This window comes from Meleagris gallopavo, chromosome 1 (assembly GCF_000146605.3).
Source record: "Meleagris gallopavo isolate NT-WF06-2002-E0010 breed Aviagen turkey brand Nicholas breeding stock chromosome 1, Turkey_5.1, whole genome shotgun sequence".
In the NCBI taxonomy this organism is placed as follows: Eukaryota; Metazoa; Chordata; class Aves; order Galliformes; family Phasianidae; genus Meleagris; species Meleagris gallopavo.
Window position 1 is genome coordinate 71414689 of NC_015011.2, and position 20429 is coordinate 71435117.

Consider the following 20429-nt stretch of genomic DNA (forward strand, 5'->3'; position numbering starts at 1 on the left):
AAAAAAAAAAATTGCTCCAACTCCTTTGCCAACTAACTGCCTCTTCTTTACAGATGGAGCAGAAAAATAAATTCAAGTACACTGAATACACCTTTGTAATGAAAATCCAAGTCTCAAACCTCAACGTTCACCACTTGTATCTTTTGCACCAGCAAATTTTCTTTCATTGTCCATGGATAACATACTGGTGGTATTCAGATCCTTCTGTGACACTGAACAATATAAATCATGAGGCTTTTATCCGGAATGTCATGACGGGAATGTCACCTGAAGCAGGTGCTGGTATTTCCAGAAACACCACAACTAAAAAAGTACACCAGATACTGGAGAATATTGACTATAAAAAGCTATATGCTTTGCTTTTGTGTCTTTTTCTTTTCCTTTTTTTCCTTGGCAAAATTGTCATAAACCATTTCATTTAATCCCTTACGAACAATTTTCAAAGTGCTTTTTGAATGAAATGATTTATAATAATGTTCACTCTGGATCAATAAAGTTATTGAAATGCTCAAAAGCCATGACGGGGCAGTGGAGGAAGCTGGGTAGTTAGGTCTCACACCAAATCTCATCTTCTTTAACACAGTGAATATACATTAAAAAGAGGAAAATGGACACAGCATCATTTAATTATCTTTACACGAAGCTGAAGAGCTGCCAAAAGTTAACATGGATGTGAAACATTATCTCTGTAAAGGAATATAATGCTTTTTCACAGATGATCCACTGCATCTTGTAATCCAAAGTTCAAGGTGGTCTGATTAGCCAACTAGTCAAAATTATTTGTTGCATTTCCCCCATTTACCGTGAGTACTCTATAACTTCAGCTTGGCCCACAGTTGGGTAGAAGGGATTGCCCTCATGCCAAAGATGCTGCTGTGTTTAAAATGAACCATTTCTGAAGGAGAAGTAGAAATAATCATAGGGGAGAGGGGAACTTAAAGCAAAACTAAACAAACAAAACACCTTCTTTTCTAGCTGGCAAAATAAAGCATCTTCTTTCTTAAGTAGCAGCTACCACAGACAGCAAGAATAAACAAAACTAACATACAAAGATCCAACAAACACTTCTGACTACTAACAGAGGTGACAGATCAGCAAATCTCTTCTGCATTGAAAATGGTTCAGTTGCTTCAGGGACCTTTTCCCACATTGCCCTAGCCCTTCTTCTACTGCTTTGCAATCTAGTCAAGCCATAAAATCGCACACACAGTTCCTTTCTTAAATCTAAAAAAGGGGTGTATGCAGTAAGTTGTAATCCATAGACAAGTATACTCTCTTCCCACAAATGCAGGCTTACATTTATCTAGCTTTTATAAGCATTTAATATCACTGATACATAATCAAATAACAATTACCAAATACACTGCGGGATTCCCTTCTGTAGAACATCATGGGCACCAAATGTTTTTTTCATTATTCAGTTTTTTTTCACCTAAAAGAGCTTTAAATACGCTCTACGTGGGAGTAGATTAAAAAAAAAAAAATCTAAAAATAGTAACAAAAATAAAAGGGGTGGGAGAACAAGCCTGACTTTCTGTGCTGATGTCCTCACAGGTTGATATCTCTCACATCTGTGGGAGTGCTGGCCTGGTCCAGTTCCTCAACGGTCTTAGAAGGATTGCTTTGTTGTTGCTGCCGGACTTGCCTAAGGTTGCTTATTAGCACCGACTCAATCTGTTCTTGACAAGCTTTAAGGCAGTCCTAGGAGATAAAAAGCAAATTGATCTGTTCATTAGATATATTTTTTTCATACTGAACTTGTAAAGTTTGAAGAGCAGGAAACGCCTATCTGCCATGGCAGAAAATAACCTTAAATTCTCAGAGATTAGGACTGTTTACAAACTCCCCTGGATTAAATCATGGGTGTCCAACCTTCTGGCTCACATGGACCACACTGAGTGCAGAGGAATTATCTTGGGCTGTAAATAAAATATGTAATATAGTTATATAAAAGTAACAAAACGTCTTGTATTTTTTTTCAGATTTTTTATTAAAACATACACAAGAGAGCAACAAAAACATAAAGCTAGTGGGATATTTGACCTTGTTTTTGTGAAACTAATGCATCATTGTGTGGTTCAAGAGAAGCAGCTGCAATTCTTATTGAGTTCTCAAGGTGCTCATCAGACATTTTTGATGAAATTTTACTCTTCATGTTCTTCGCCTTTCAGAACAGTTGTTCATAAATGTACATATTGCTAAAAACCGATGACAAGAATAATGTACGATTGTGAAGTAAGGGGTATTTTTCTCTAGTAAGATAGAATCATAGATTCACAGAATCATAAAAAAGGTGCCTGGGTTGAAAAGGACCTCAAAGATCATCTAGTTTCAACTCCCCTGCTGTGGGCAGGGTTGCCAACTACTAGACCAGGCTGCCCAGAGTCACATCCAGCCTTGTCTTGAATACCTCCAGGGATGGGGCATCCACAACCTCCCTAGGGCTTATAAAAATCTGGTAAAGAGACATGATCAATTTTTTCCTTGAGCTGAATGCCTGAAATGCCTGATTGCTACTCTATACATTCCATCTAAAAATTTTTAGTTTATGTTTTTAAATCAATTGAAAATGGAGTTGCAAATACAACAAAAAATTGATGAGATTTTTCAGAAATCTTGAAACCTATTCTCAAATTGCCCCCACATGGTCAGAGTATCAGAAACTCTAATCAAATACATATCACAAAACTAATTAAAATGTAACACAAAACATTTTATACTTTTTGTTAGCTTAAGACATTGAAAATTACAATATTTTTCAGCACCACGCTGCTGTGGTTTAACTCAGCAATGAAGTAAGCACCACAGAGCTGTTCATTCATTCCTCCCTCAAGTGGGATGAAGGAAAGAACTGGAAACAAAATAGAATTTGTGGATTGAGATGGAAACTATTTAATAAAACAGAACAGAAATAAAAATGCAATGATATCTATCTCTCTATAGATCCAACACGCAATTACTTGCCATCCGACAACCAGCACCCACCTAAGAATACAACAACCCAATTATTAACACAGTGTCTTACCAGCCCCTGACCAACACCCAACCAATTCCCATGCAGCAGTTGCCCTCAGCCAACTCCACACAACTTTACAGCCTTCTGCATAGTATCATATCATAAGCACTAAACCCTTTCCTAATTCAAGCCAGTCATCCTGGCTTCACTCCATCCCCTGCCATGCCATAATGGTGGCATATCTTCCACCAAGCAGCCCAGCCCTGGGTGCGCTCCAGTCATTCAGGAACAACCAAAACATCGATGCTTTCTTAACACTGCCTCAGCTAAAACCGTGACATATACAAGCATTCTGGATATTTCTTCTGCAATTACTGTGTTACCTTATTATTTTACAAAATAACACAAAGCCAAGTTTAATAATTAAACAATAAAACATCCATGTCTGCTTAATAACAAAAAATGCATGTCTACGGGAACTGTTGATCAGGGCCTGAACCTCTAATTGACCACTTGAACCTCTGATTGATCACGTGAGGCGAGCAATGAGTCAGCCACAGAAGCACAGGTGAAGGCAATTCACTTGTGGTACTGGAAGGGGTGGAACCTGGCTCCACGTCTCCTAGATCCCACTTAAGTGCTCAATGCCACTGAGGAAAGATCTCCTTCTGGAGTTTATTGTGAGCATTTTTCGTTTATTATCTTTCCACCATGATAATCCCACTTAGCCTAACCTCTGTACACTTATTGATTGTACACCTATTGATTGTACAGCATGTCTTCACAGGCACACATGCATGTGTAGGTAAGCTGAAATACTGTTATTGGTAATTGCCGTATTTTACTTGTCAACTGACACAAGTACATGTAATGTGTAATATACACAGGCTTCGATTCAACTATGCACACTGTGGTGGGTGCGAGAGGCAGAGCTGGCACTGCATTGCACCCTCCCCTCCACAGTGTTTTCATCTCCTATGCAGCCTGTGGTAAAGCTGTGTGCAACTGACTCATGAAAAATCTCTCTAAAATAATAACGTTAAAAGTTTATGATCTTGTGGAGCTGCATTACTAGCTGTCCAGGCCCACAGGTTGAACACATCTAGGCTGTACAACACTAACTCTACATTTATTAGAATTTCCAGATCTTAATGTTTTACCTGCCTTTGCTCATTTGTGTTGTCTTGAGCAAGAACTCAAAGTGCTTCTCAGTGCTCTTGTAAAAAATGAAGAGTAGGGTATATTTTGCACTTTCCTATGCAAAGTTAAGTCATTTGAGTGATTTTTCACTTAAAAAATGAGGTTTTTCTCTTGACATTACCAACATGTGCTATACCAACACAACACACAACACAGACAGAGGCACATGAGTTTTACACCAACTCAATTCACCACATAAAAGCGAAGGGTTTTGAGGTTCCCAGTGCCCTGTCACTGTATGGGTCATGTATTTGGCATCTCAAGACAAAGGCAAACAAAAAGTGTATTTACTTGTGAAAATTCAAGCAAGAAGGAAAGGTCCAGAACAAAAGAAACATCAAAATTTGAACGGTACAGCTTCCAAAATGCACACCATAACATGGTGTGGCACAGGCTATTGATTCATGCTGTTCTTGCTTTTTCTTTTAACAAGTCTTTGTTGAAGAAGCAAGAAAACCGTCTCCGAGTTAAGTCTCCAAACAAGAATCCCATACTCTGAACAACGCATTAAACTTGAAACCCAGAATAAATCACACTGTTTTGTAGCTGGGCACTGTGGAGGGAGATAAAGTACTGTCCACAACAAGGGAACTAATTATACAGCCCCAAGTATGCCAGCAGCACTATTCTCTGAGCATATTCCACAGAAGAGAACAGATTTCAGCAGCACTGGAGAAAGAGGTGTAGGGTACCCTCTCCACATCTTTACCTGCAGAACTGGACTATTTTAACAGCACCAACAGTCACTGATCATTGTTTCACAGAGAACACTGAAGAAAAGATAGCTACGAAAAAAGTTATAAGCCAAAAATGCATTATCAAACCTCTGAGACCACTATATTACAAATTATACAGTGTAACTTAGCAGAAAGAGCAGCATACAGTACAGCAACACAAATCTGGAAGCCCTGTACATTACAACTCCTGCAACCATCAAACAATATGAACAAATAAATAGGAAGGACTCATCGCACTTAAACCAAGACAGTGATGAAATATAAGGCTGTTGAAATATTACCACATGTTCCACGTTCTTGATAGTATGTTGGGTGGTCAAATAATGTGGTTACTGAAAAAAAACGTGAGAAAAGGTAGATGAACTCTTAGTTATAGAAGAAACTGAAAAATAACTCAAGCCACAACTATATGAACACAGTATGCCACTAGTATGTAGTGTGCTGGGACTGAGACACTGTCAATACTGAGGCACTGACCTCACACAGGCAGATCACACAGGCACTATGTTAGCCCAGAAACAGAATACAGAATGCAAATGCAACTCTAGAGAGCAAGACCAGCAACATCCACTTTCTCCACACAATATCAAGTCATTCAGGTGAGTCTGAAATAGTAACGTACACAGTTTGTCCTCCTGGTCAGACTTGCAAAGACACACCAAATGCAAAGTATCTGTTCCACTGATGGCATTTATATTCATGATGCATGCAGTTAGCTTTGGTGTGTCACAAACATCCTTTTTTCTTGGGTACTAGTCAACAACTGCTAGCTGTAAAATCACGTCCTCTCTTTTTCGTGAAGCTGTCTTATAATGACCTCTATTTGAAGATTCATCTGCCAAAGAGAGAATGTGAAAAATGGCTTTTCAAATTAGCCCAGGAAAAATGGGTTGATGGGATGCTGGCTGTATTGAAGACAAAAATATTCAGCGATGTGGATCACACCAGCTAAAGCCAACAATGTTCAACTAGAAACAGATGTTTTGAATCTGATCATCTGGGATACCTGCATGTAATCAGAACCCACAAGTTTGTTCCCTCGGGAAAAATAATTACAGTGAGTAACATCATGGTGAAACAGAGCATGATGAGTCTAAAAACCTCTGCTACCACAGTACATGCACGTGGACAGACCAAGCCTTCCCTGTGCTCACATTTGTCTTGAAAGCAGGCAACTGTGGGACTGCTTATGAAAAATCTGACTAGTGGTCAAGTTCACTGTTTTGCAGGCATACTGTATCTATCTCAGTAAAGCTCCACAATAAACAATACTTCTACTAGCAACTTCCCTAAGTTTCAGTCACTGGAGCTAAACTTCTCCATGCTTCATTCTCTGCCTCAGGCTGATATTTTTATTGAAGGGAAGAAACCATAACAAAAGAGACGTTGTTTCTGAGATGAAGGAAAGCAGGTAGTTTTACTAAAATTAGCCAGCTTTTAACCAAAATTTTCAATCATGGTGTGTTTTTAGCTCCATCAGTTCCCTATGCTCAGAATAGCTTACAAAAGGCTTGGTGCTCACCTCTTGCAGCATGAAACCTATGAAATAGATCCTTGTGAGGAGACCTATAGCAGTTGTTGCCTCCTCAGTCAGGACATCAAAGCCAAACAGGAGCCCAGATCCTGGACAGCAGAAGGAGTCTGGCAACACAGTCTCAAAAATCTTGCTACTCTAATACAGGTGTTAGCAAGTTTGGTGAACTTCATTCAGAGACCTTAAGACTGAAAAGATCTGTGGAGGAAGGCAAAAAGTTATTACTCTCCTATTCTGAAGAGAGCATTTTGCAGCTAAGCCACAGGGATGCAATGAATTCCCAACAAGCACCTGTATTTCTACCCTCTGGAATCCAGATTATAGTAAAAATCTACCGTATTACTGACAAAGGATCAGAATACAAATGTAACATGATGCCAAAGCTGGGAAGTTGGAACAAGGAGAGTTTGTTTAAAATTGTCTGGTGAGCAATGAACACTGAATTCAGGCATCTGGTTGTAGGCTCATCTCACAGAGCACAGCAGTCGCTCTCGCTTGTGCCAGTCATCATCTAAGCACTGGAAGTACTCCTACATTAGCTGTGTTCCAGAGATCACCCTTTTTGTATTTGTCTCTGGGTCATGCCCTGATCTATGTCACACCCGTATCTCATCTCAGTGCTCAGATATGATGCTCTTGGAAGATCAGAAGTACTGCACAACCAGTATAACTGTAACCCAGTGGATAACTGTGGAGCTGAGAATCATAGAGCACCCAAAATGTCAAATTAATTCAGAGATGTGGAGATTCTCAGTATATGACAACTCATTAAAAAAGCAGTACCTAGTAATGTTCAAAAATGCTGATGTCAGTGTGCCTGCCCTTCACTACACTGGCAGTCACCTGATCACTCCTTCCCTTGCTCTGCAGCCAGGACACCAGCTTGTCCCAGTGCCAGCCCTGGGCTGCATGCCCACATGAGTTTCCGCTGCGCATTGCCTCTGCTCCTCACCAATGCCAGCTGCCCTTCCCAGCATTCCATGTTACAAAACTCCTCACATGGTAACCATGTCAGCAGGAGGTTAATAAAAAAAACAAAAAACAAAAACAAAACAAACAAAAAAAACACATAGTTATCAAATACACTTTAAGAATTTGCTTAATTAGATAAAAATGGGTTTTGATTGAGGAAGGGATGCCTAACATCCAATATTCCAGAGCTTGCCCCCTAGCAGGCAGGGGATTGGGCTGCCTGTCTCTGCTTGCACTCACATTTGTGTGTGGGTCTCACAGCAGGCAGAGAAGGGAAGCTTTAAAGGAAGTTTGCTTAGAGTAAGCAGGAAGTCTCATAAAGGTGAAGACAAGATGAATGTCTTTGAAGATGCAATAAAATGTTAGCACAGTGAATTTTGTGATGAGATACAAGACAGACAAGCAAGATTTTAGCATGGCTCACTTTCTCTCGGAAGGTAAGGAGAAAGATGTGCCAGCAGCTACAAAAAAAGTGAAAAGAGAAGGAAGCCTATCTAGTTTTTTTAAAGTAAGAGCATGTACTTTTATTTAATCAGGTAAATGTTTTTCATAGGTGGGTCTTGCCTACTGGGAACTCAATGATTTCTTAGCACTGGAATCATTTTTTAAATGATGGGAACTAAATAAATTCCTTGGCCTTTTTTCAAAGTACTTTACTGCCAAAAGCGACTGAAAACTCAGATAGAAAATCCCCTGCTTCTTGGGTGGGTTTCAAGTCCATCGTAAGCATTTACCTGTTTGTGAGACTGCAAATCATTTTTCAGGAGTACAGAGCTGAGGCAGCTACACTGACGAACAGCAGATTATGTGGCTGAAACAGCCACTTACTCAAAGAAAATGCTTCTTGCTTGTAGGAACAGGTGGCGACATTTCCTGAACAGATTCTGAGAAAATGCCTGAGACCTAATCAATATTTTGAGAGCAGATCTCATACCTGTCTCCATTTAAGTCAATGGTCAAACTGAGCAGGATCAGATCTGTAAAAAGAAGAAAGAGCAGAGCCACCCATTTGTAGATTTCTACAACAAACTATACTCCCAATGTGATTTTTGTATAGGAATCTCTTCTTCTAAAGCAGAGTGATGTAAAATTTCAAAGTAACATATCCTTCTGAATTTTATTTTTTTTACAAGCAGCTATAGACTGCTGAACTTAATGAGGCAACTTCCTTACAGCCAGGCTTGGGGAAGAAAGCGTGGTAAAATATGGAACATAAGGCCTGAGCACGTGGAGCCAATTCTCTGTTTCTAAATATTCTTACATGTTACCATTTACACCGAAATTATAAAAAATTGTAAAAAGTATTTATTTAGTGCTTTATTTAATTTATGAAGAGGCTGAAGTCTCTTAGTACTTTTATACAGAAATGGATCATGTTGTACATAAAACCAATAAGGCTGTCCAGACTGGAATTGTCACAGTTTGCATGGATTTTACCTTATACAGATATCCACGAGCCTCCGATACATTTACTGTCATGTGTTAGCTCTGACAGAATTGCTCAGGTTGGAAAAGTCCTTAAAGATCATCGAGTCCAACCACAACCTAACCATACTATCCTAACTAGCAACCCTCCACTAAATCATGTCCTTGAGCAAACATCTGCATTTTGAATGTGAAAACAGTGCATTACTTAAGTCCTTAAAACAAAAAGAACTTTGGCAAAATTACAAACATGGTACATTCAGTGTGAAAAAGCTTCCAAAAAACAGTTGCTATTTGCATACTAAAACTCAGTTTTTAGCAAGAGTTAAACATTCTTTGTAGTTTTGCCTGTAAAACATCTATTCAGGAGCTGAAATTGGCTGGCCAGCTTTCAATAAAAAATGGTGACACTCCACTTTAGGGGTTTTCAAGTCCTACAATCAAAATCTACTAAGAAAAAGAAAAAAAAGCAAAACAGCAACAAAAACTCCAGTATCTGATTCTCAAGCAAACCTCAGTCACACAGCAAAATGAGCTGGAACACACTAGCAAATTTAGTCCAGACTCTTCAGCTCCAATGACTGTGATACAATCAAGCCGTCCACCTGAGGCTGCACAAATCATTGCTCTGTGCAACCACTCTATCAACCTACTATGCTGATTTTGTGAGGATCATACACAGGCCCATGATGTCAGTTCTGCCAAGGTATTCAGACTGCATGATGGCTTTTCACTGACCACGCTATCTGCATGACAATAGGCGAAACCTGGCAAAACATAAAATGGTGTGGATGCCATATGAGCAACACGTTTTGTATCAGATGAGATACTAATTAAACTTGTCAGAGGCTCTTCTAACAAAATGGAAGTTGGCAGACAAAGTTCAGACCTAGTCAATATGACACATGATAAAAATGCTAGAATTCTTACATGATAAATCCTAAAACCACCTTTGCTGTGCCGCAATCTGCAACTAACTTTAAGAATTATGATATATAACAGCTGGATGGTAGCGTTACATTATAGAGGAAAAAAAATAATGAATTTATGGTATCTAATCAGCCCAATGACCATAATGGGCGTAACAGGAAGTGGTGTATTTTGTAGATGGGGCTACCACTTCAGTTTGTCTCACTGGAAGCATCAATACAAATTTAAGTGATACAATACAAACAAAGAAGGAAAAAAGCTATCAGGGTAAACAATCTGGCTTTTCCCTGAGACGGTGGTATTAACCCCTAGAAGTTTCATCAATTGTTTTGCTGAACACATACATATTTTACTAGTAGACTTTCATTTTGCAAGCTCTAGACAGTACTGACAAGAAAAAATTAAAACTTTAATAAGAAATACATATGAATTACACTATTTTCAGTAGGTGTTCTTTGAAAGAGCAGTAAAATGTACTGAATTAAGGGCTTTAGATTTTACAATACAGGGAATAGGCTATTCCTTCACAATATTATGTAATTGCTTTTGTTTTTTAAATGTGTCACATGGATCAACTTCCTCATTCTTCTTTATGGTCCAGTAGATTTTAATGATGAAAATAGTTCATGTACTTTCCACTCCATAGTTTTACTTTTACTTTAGCAGATGCAGAACTGAAAAACCAATTAACTTTATTGTTTCTTCTTTTTTTTCCTGTTTGATTATGTTTTGGGAGAGTTCTTCTTTCCTGGATGGTTTTACTAGAACTGAAAAGCAGCTGAAGGAATATAAACGCTTTTCTGTGTTCTGCGATGAGCAACTTCATAGCTATGATAGAAATGTTGATAGTAAAAATGATTGGTAGGAGCAATCACAAGTAAAATGGAAGAATCCAGTCATTCCTATCAACAATAATTGAGAATTTCCTTTTCCATGCATGACAATCTTTAAAGAAAGCAAATAGACTAGGAAAGATCACGCAAAATATCATATACAAATAATTTTCTTGAGCTTTTCAACATACTAATATATGAACTAAACTGTTCCCTAGCTTCCAGTTTGAAACTAATGTTTGTAATGCCACAATGAAAATGGTTACAATTAGCCAACATGTGAGGAATCCCACTCAACTCAATCCAACCAACAGACTCTTGCTTTGCACTGGTAGTCACTAAATTTTCAAAACTAACTGCTCCAAACTCCAGAACTACCTCATCACAACCCATACAACTTCTTCATGTATTTTCCCTAACTTTACTGAAATAAACAGATGCAAAACATAAAGCATCTTTTCCATCTTGCAAGACCACGGCCAGTCTGAATTTAAATAAAAAAAAACAAAAAAAAAGAAATGGAAGCAGAAGGCAAGAGGGCTCGATAGGTATGAAAAGCCACATAACACCCAGTTCTGCCAGGCATCAAGCCACCAGTGTCAGCAACCATCAGAGCTTTAAGTAAGCTCTTGTGATGAACTTGGATCTGGTCTTCTCCACAGTGGCTCAGGACATGGTACTTAGTGTGTCATGATTTTCCAATTTCCCTTTTGCATCCCAGTTTTGGCTTTATCTTGGCAAGCTTCCCGATATTTTAATTATTTTATCAATAATTACATTTAGGAAAACACTTGGGGGCACAGAAACTGGTTTGAACCTCACAACCAGCCTGCTTTTGCACATCCAGAATGGCATTCACTTGGCAGTACCAATGTTCAGAGAAAATGCGTTATAGCAGCATTTAAGAAATAAACTAGATTGCAACACTATTGTTTACCAAGATTCCACACTAATTCTGTTAAATTTAAATACTGCATAACCTTTAACAGGATCTTAGCTCCATCACAAAGTATAAGGTTAAGGCTGGCACCAGCAGAAACTCAATAAGCAGCACTGACTGACCAGTAAGAAACCACAAAGCTGTATCTCAGAACCCTACCAGGGAAGTATGGACATCCAGCTGTCAAAAGCATAGCCTGGCTACTCGAGTGAAAACACAACTGCAGCTGGCAGGGTTCAGCAGGCCTGTCATTGCTACTGCAGTCCTAGGCTAATGGCAAAGGAGATTAAATCCTTTGTAATGACAAAGATGAGGGCAAACACTCAAGTCATGGAGCAGATCATTTCTCAAGGATTTTCCAAACCCCAAAACTGCAGTCCTTCACAACCAACAGCAGATGAACAACTGTAGGACTGTTATTTAATGTGCATAAAATATGCACACAGGTGACTAAAAAAACATGTAGTCAGTATTTCTTTACGCTCCTGCATTCCCTAATGAGATTTAGAAGCCTGGATCTGAACCCTGGATGCTTTGCCATGTGCTGAAATTCCCAAAGCTGAGAACTCTGCAAAATTTTTCTGGTTTCGCAGTACTAAAGCATAGTTGACTTTCCACATACAGGTCAACAACTTCACAATAACTGTTAACATTCCTGATGTCTACTTTAAATATCTCCTCCTTAAAACTGATTGTACAAAGGAAACTAGAAAAGGACTTTCTTAGGTGCAAGACTTTATAGGATAAATGGAGAAGCTCAAGATACTTTAGATGACAATACTGTTCAGCTGTTGTGTAATCATTGCTTAGATAACTTGACAAAACAGCAGCGAGACATGCACTGAAGAGCTGGAATTTACAGTAATTCTAGCTGAGGAATGTGTCATCTATACTCCTAGATACAGGAGAGGACTGGATTCCTCTGCTTAGTTGTTGACATAAACAGGGATTCCTTCTCCAACCAAGGCTTTCATTTGCAAAACACCGATCATCAGCATACCACTATACTTCCAAACACCCTGAAAAGCAGCTGTGGGAATATTATGCCCATTTACTGCATTTATTCTATCTCACTGTTCTCAGATTTACTGAATGCAATTTAAAACCAGAAATATTTACCCTGCTAAATGTGAATATTTCTGCTATTGTGACAAATAGCATCAATTACAGATAAGCCTGGCTGCAAAAAAAAAAAAAAAAATTAGTTTACTGTTCCAAACAACATTTCAAAGAGATTATATAATATGACTAGCATGAAGCATCTGAAAGTTGGCACATTTTTCTTGGAAATTTTTCAGTCTTTTCAGCACTTTGAGCAGTATACTTTGTAGATTTGGTTCCACTGTTTGCTTGAACAGTCAGTTTGTTGGTTTCCTGTTGCTCATGTGGGTACTTCTCATAGCAACAGGGAAGAACTGGAAAAAGTGACAGTAAAGCCAAAACACTATCAGGGTGATCCAGGGGGCAAATGCCATGCTTTAATTTATACTCCCTACTTAATGCAGCTTGAGATTTCAATTTGCTGATTTCTCTCCAACAAGTGTAATAGTCTGAAACCACTAGACAAAAGCTGTGAATTTGTTACCCTGCTTTACTAAACGCTGTGATTGCTTATCAAAATATTGGATTTTCTGAAATAGCTTATTTGTCTGCCTTACACCAAGCCGCTTAAGGGCAGAGGATGCCCGGAGGGGATCTCTGCTGGCCACTATCATCATCCCTTGTCAACTCGAGCAGGTCGCACATCTGCAGCAGCAAGGGTCAGGGCAAGGCTCCAACCAGATGACTGCAGTCTATCACCAGTCCCTGAGCTCTGACAGCTATGTTTGTGATGTGGAGCTCATTACTTGGGGGCCTCACTTCCTCTGTGCGCTGGCTGGCTCTCACAGCACTGCACTCTCCTCTGCATTTATGAATGGATTTGACGGAACTCGGCTATTAGCCTACAGTGTAACTGCATCACCCCATTGTTACTACACACGCACAGCACTCACTGGGGAACAAAAAGCTGAATGAACCTGAGCAGCTGCCAACTCAGGCAAAGACAACTTAGGAAACTATCTCATTCTTCCTTTCTTTGGAGGCTATTTCGTCTGTTGTTTCCTCGCATACAAAATGTGGTCTGCAACAAATAAAGCTGGATAAGATACAACAAGTCCTGATACTTGGTTCCAAAACCACAGGCTCTGAACGCTGCAAACAGGAGAATAAATGGTGTATGTGCCTTAGGGACAATGTTCAAATGCTGCCTGTTCAAGGACAGTTTTCCATGATTTTATACTGCAGCTCAACAGGAAACGAATTCTTGAATGTGATGGTACTAAATACCATTTTTGTACAGCAATTTGCAAGGATCTTTTTGAAGGGACTTTTCAGACCTCAGGAAAAAAAAATCCCAGCACTAATATATATATAGTGCATTTAAATGTAGATATTTTAAATGCCATTTATTCTGGACCCAGTTTTCAAAACAGCCTGAATCCACATTTTCAGCAGTTCACTAATAGTTGTTTTTTGACACAACATTAAGGAAAGTTTGGTTTCTTTTTCATTCTACCACAGGCCCTCAAACATGTCTTGGATTTACAAATACTTTCAGAACACATCAGTCCCCTGTGGGAATAGACTTTTAAAAGAGACTTGTGCCTGCATACAAGCCCACATGTGGTCTGCCTGAAAATCCTCTCCCTGTTGATGATGCAGGGGAGAAGAACTTCTGTCATTCGACCACAATCCTGAAAGCTGTGCACTACAGAATGTGCTCCTTAAGCAGACATGAACTTCATCATCACACAGAATGAACCAGGCCAGCTCTTCTGGATACTACCATTCAGTTTATTTCATAAGCAACTACTAAACAGTTTAATTTGAGATCTAGCCTTGCCAGTTTTCATCAATGATTTAAGTTTGAGAGCATTTCAGTACATGAATATTATTTCCCTGTTTCTGTGCTCTTGAGATAACAGGAAAAGGTTGGAAAGCACCTCTGGATATCATTTAGTTCAACCTTTTGCTCAGAGCAGAGTTATCTTTAAAACATAGTTACATGCCTAATTTGCATAAATTTTAGCCTCTAGAATTTTTCTCCAAGGTGCTTTGTAACAGAGAAGACCTTTATTTATCTAGGACTGCAGTAGTTTCTTAAAGTCCTCAGAGTCCTCTTCTCCTCTATTAGGAGATCTGGAGAATAAGAGAACAGACAGACAGTTTTCCAGACTCAAGGGAAATGCAAGCAATAACTGGGTCAAATATGTTTGACATGCACATGATTTATAAGAATGATCCCAGGCACAAAGAAAGAGGCAACTTCCAGATACACAGCTAGCAAGCTGACATGCTAAACTGATGGGAGCTCTTCTGGGAAGTGAAGAGAGAGACTCAACTAAGGCAGATGTGTGACAAAGCAGAATACTGAACTCAAGCTCTCAAGATGCCAGGCTTACACCCTACCCATTCACAGTTATCCCTCCTCATATCCCACAGTTTTACATCACAGGCATACTTGTATCCTCTTCTGAAGCATCTGGCTCCACTGGGGACAGGATACTGTGTACACTGGAGTCCTTGTCTGAGATGCTATGAAAATTCTTGACTTGCCAAGCTGTTTATTTTTCCACTGCAATGATCCACCAAGTGATGCAAAGGGAGCTCATGCATTCCCTGTGAGAAGTCTGTTAACTATTTGCCTACCAGCCTCTTGATTCCTCTTCAAGAAATTGCAAAGGAAGCGTTCCCACTCTGGCAGCATAACAGCTTAGGCTGTGCGATCCCTATCTTGCAAAAACTGCGTAAAGCTGAGCTAAACTAGCTGTTATCAACTCTTTAGAACAATAATTATCAGAAAAGGCCACTCAAATACACCAAATAGAGCATATTTTTTGCTACCCATAAGGCTGCTGAGCGCCCTGAAGTTTCTCCAAGAGTTACTCTCTGACTATTATTTTGGTAGGTGGGAGGAGTAATGAAACCAAGATTTGCATGGGGTAGTCATCACTGCCTTTTTAGACTGTGATTCAACCTTCACCAAATGGCCAAGGGCAGCTATTTATCAAAAGCCACTGTTATCACTAAAATGATACTGACATGATGCCTTGTACCATTTCAGCTAAAGCCCAAAATACTGCTTTGGATTCATACACAGAAAAACAACATCAATGTGTTTTTGAAAGAAACACTCGTGCTAGTTGTTTGCTTATCCAGCAGCAGAGTTCTAAATCAAACTGTGTTTATTAATAACATCTTTTTGGTCTAATTCTTAATGAAACACCCAACACATTACAGCATTTAATGCCAAACTCCACTCAGCCACACCAGTGTCCACCTAAAATAACTCCACCGATTTCAGCTTTTCAGTTCATGCTATTGTTTCCTAGAAAACAGCACCTTCAACTATCTTCAAGAAATAGTAGAAGTTTAGAAAATCTCTGCAGTTTAGTTACAACAGGATTTCATTATCATTCTCCTTTTTCATATGCTTGAAAATCTAAAGCTCAATTTTTTCATGCTTTAACTCAGTGTCATTTTTTTGAAAGCTCATTAAAATGTTCCAGTTTCCAAACTAAGCAATCTCTCCACCTCCTTCATTCAGCGATGGAGTTTTAAAACACTTCTTTGCTCCTGAGTATCTCAAAAACAGTTTTAAATATCAGAAGCATGCAGGGTGGCCAGAAAGTGTCTTTATATTCCTCATAGTTCCTGGGTGGCACATCAGGAAAACTTATTTTATTTACAAGTTGAGGCCAACTCCAAAATGGCAAAACTCCCCAGCACTTCCCACATGCAGCAGAATCCTGGAGCACTCTACTGCAAGCTGTACAGATCAGGAAGGACTCTCTTCCAGCTGCCTACAGTTTTCTGCAGGCTATCGAGAGGCAGGAGGGGGCAAGAGCATTTCCCTCTGCAGAACTGTGAACTCTGTAAGTTACCTTGCTTTTTCATGCTATGATGCTCTTGCAGCCTCCAAGCTCTAAATTCTTGGTATTCCCCAACCTACCTTTTGAAAACAACATCATTAACAGAGCAATGATGAATTTATTGTGTCACTGCAAGAACAACTTCCAAGCATCAGAAATTAGGAAATCAGAGAACTGAAGCTTTTCACTCCATTTTAATTAAGACCCAGCATAAAGTATATTACAATAGTCTTTACTCTTCATTAACAAAGCCTTGAGCTAACTTTTACACAATCCAACCAGTACATTTTTCTCAACAGTATATTTTACAGATGAAGCTGACATTACTACTTATCATTAAGAGTGCCTGATAACTCTGAGACCCTGCTTTCAGCTGCTTTTCCCTGTCTCTCAAGCTTTAACAGGTGAGATGAAATTTTTCAGTCCTGGCTCCTAATTCCAAAACAGAAGTCATGGGGAACACAGAATCACAGAATTGTAGGGGTTGGAAGGGACCTCTAGAGATCATCGAGACCAACCCCCCTGCCAAAGCAGGTTCCCTACACCAGGTCGCACAGGTAGGCGTCCAGGCGAGACTTGAATATCTCCAGAGAAGGAGACTCCACAACCTCCCTGGGCAGCCTGTTCCAGTGCTCTGTCACCCTCACCGTGAAGAAGTTCTTACGCACATTCGTGCGAAACTTCCTGTGCTGCAGCTTATGTCCGTTTCCCCTCGTCCTGTCTCCACGTACCACTGAAAAGAGACTGGCCTCACCGCTATGGCCGCCACACCTCAGATATTTATAAACCTGGATCAGGTCCCCTCTCAGTCTTCTTTTCTCAAGGCTAAACAGACCCAGTTCACTTAGCCTTTCTTCATAGGGGAGATGCTCCAGGCCCTTCACCATCTTTGTGGCCCTCCGCTGGACTCTTTCCAAGAGATCCCTGTCTTTTTTGTACTGAGGAGCCCAGAACTAGACACAGTACTCCAGATGAGGCCTTACCAGGGCAGAGTAGAGGGGGAGGATCACCTCCCTCGACCTGCTGGACACGCTCTTCTTAATGCACCCTAGAATGCCACTGGCCTTTTTGGCCACGAGGGCACACTGCTGGCTCATGGCCAACCTGTCATCCACCAGGACGCCCAGGTCCCTCTCTGCAGAGCTCCTCTCCAGCAGCTCATCCCCCAGCCTGTATTGGTGCATGCAATTATTCCTCCCTAGGTGTAAGACCCTACACTTGCTTTTGTTGAACCTCATCCAGTTTCTTACTGCCCAGCTCTCCAGCCTGTCCAAGTCTCACTGAATGGCAGCACACCCTTCAGGCGTGTCAGCCAATCCTCCCAAACACATCTACCAAGTTATTTGTGCCATTTCTAAATATCTGGCTAATGAAAAATATGCTATTCTACACAAGTTAACAATTATGGCTCCTTTCAGCTGATCTGAGACTTTGAATCTTGCAGAAGACAGATCAAATTACAGGCAGCTCTCCAAAAATGAGCATCTTCCAAACTTGGCCACATGTAAATATCTTGAAAAATTACAGCATATCTAAGTTCTTCAAAGATTTAAACGTTTAAGCAGCAAAATTATCTAGAAATCCCCTTTTTACCAGGGGTGCTCTTATTTAATTAAGAAGCTTTTTAGTAGTCTGTGCTGCTGTGGGCTACGACCAATGCAAAGAGAAGAAAACTTTTCTCAGTGCCAACAGATTCTCGAAGAGGATGTGACTAGTAACATGCTAAGAATTCATTGATATTTGGGAAGAATGATTTTTTTTTTTTCCTTCAAAGACACAAACTCAGCCAAATTTGGGAAGATTTTCACCAGGACAGAGCAAAAAGCACGTTTTTGACAAAAACATAGACAAAATTTCAAAGAAAAGGCACAATAAGTTTTTCAACGAGAAAAATAACATCTGTTTTTTTTTTTTTCTAACCACTTACGAGCTACTAGGCTTTTCTGACAGATATTTTCTTTCAAACTGAATCAATCAAGTTAAAATATTCAGAATGAGAAAAAGTTGTGCAACCTGCGAGGTATTGCAAAAAGGCCTTATATTAAGAAGCACTGGGATGCTTGAGAAAGCTTCAAGTATCTCCTATAAGAAAGAACATGAGCTTTAAATACATATCTATAAATATCCAATGAACAGAATCCAAAAACACTCCTAAAAGAGCAAAAAAATAAAAGCCACATATTCCTTCCCTGACATGATCTTGCACAATATGCCTGCAGCATTCTCTGAAAGTCAATTAACAAGGGTTCTATTAGACGTAGAAGAAAATCCAAAGAGAAGGACACCCTACTGTGACTTCTCATTTGTCCCTAAGAGCCTTCAAAAACAACCCTATTATGCAAACAGAACATGGGAAGAGCCAGGTTCTGCAACAGCTGGGATCCTTGTTGAAGTACAGTCCTGAAGGTTGAAGAGCAAGGCACCTGACGAGTAACCAGAAAAAAAAAACACAAGAGGAAGTGCAGTAGGTAAACCTGTGGTTTTAATCACCACCAAAACAAGCAACTAAGTAAGCAAACAGCTGTGTCCAGCCTTGCTTGAGTATATAAATGTTATCCAAAAAACAGTCCCATGCAGCATGAACTGCAATAGCCTAGTCTAAATGTGAGTAAGGAACAGATTACCACAGCAAAGACTGCATCAGAAAGCAATGATCAAGTGCTGACAAAACTGGTAGGTAAGGATGGGAAATGCCCTCTCCCCTACTATGGAGGAATCCAGGTAAATACAAGTGTTTTGCAAGATTCCAGTTATGTAGTCCTCGTGCCCCACGTGTTGAGCCCACTTACCCTCACCTAAAACTTGAGTATGATCAGCAGCATGTTGTCATTGAAAGCCAGACTTGTCCACACTGAAGATGCGCTAGGAAAAAGATCCATGTGGCTGCACAGAGAAACTGAAGATCTATCCTAAACAACTCCCTGACATCTCCAGAAAGACAGAACTCAATGGTTGATCAAAACCTACTAAATACAACAGACAGAAACACAGCAGGACTACCATAGCATCTCCACTCTGACAAGTAAAAATAGTTTCAGAAGTTTATCTGGAGCACACGGGTATGGAACATGGTCTAGTGATGGAAAAATTGCATCATTAAAGTTTTCTGACTCAGGCAGCACTGGCTATTCTTAGAAGCCAAGCAACTCCCCATCACCAACTTCAAAACAAGAACAGATGGTCTTTCCCTCATATTTAAATTAGATGAGTCCCAGGATGGGGTTTGAAACACAAGGACATAAATGGCTGTGGGGCATAAATCAGTAAAAATGAGCATGAAAACAAGAAGCAGTCAAGGAGTTCATTTCACCTGTCTTTTCCATGTAACAAGCAAAATCAGGATAGTTTCAATCTTTCCAACACTCTATAACATTCAGACTACTGGTAGTTCCACAAGCTCTCGATGGATAGCAGCAACTGTTTTCCTTATTATTAGGATATCCACGAATATTACCAAAAGCAGCACTCATATTAACAAGTCTTAAGTCTTTCATAAATCTTAGTCTTCCTTTATCCAATTTTCTGATGTCCACTCACATCTGTTAACTTGATATCTAGAATCTAGAGTCCTTCCTGACATTTGCTGGATGCTGCATCCAAAACTTACCACATTACATCCAGTCAAACATCCAAGTAGAAAATTTCAGTCAGCCAATAACTGCCAATTTTAATAACTGGTAATTCTTGTTTTCTAAATATACTAAGTAAACTCTATAGATTTTCTTGGCCTAGATGGAACAACCATACAAATGAGTGCTATTCATTACTTGCATTGGGCCATGAAGTCTGAACTGTTATATAGGATTCTTCTTGCGTGCTTCTGCTGTTTATTGCAATGTACCACCACTGTTCCTCCATGCCTATAAGAATGGCACAAAAAGGCAAATCACCTATGTGAAATTTTCACTTGAAATGAGCGTATGTTTAATTTCGAAAGCTACATGATTTACATTACAAGCATTCAAAATTGGTAATGTTCCTTTTCCTCT

At 39.6% G+C, this 20429-nt stretch overlaps 1 protein-coding gene across 1 annotated transcript in view; it reads right to left on the bottom strand.

Annotated features, from left to right (window-relative positions):
- Nucleotides 1-374: 374 nt before the first annotated feature.
- The window catches only part of LOC104909362 (G1/S-specific cyclin-D2), a 32554-nt gene continuing 12499 nt past the window's right edge, over nt 375-20429 (bottom strand). Inside the window, exon 4 of the mRNA XM_010716591.3 lies at nt 375-1701. Within this exon, the coding sequence (XP_010714893.1) occupies nt 1549-1701 (153 nt within the window). The 3' untranslated portion in view covers nt 375-1548. The remainder of the gene's footprint in view (nt 1702-20429) is intronic.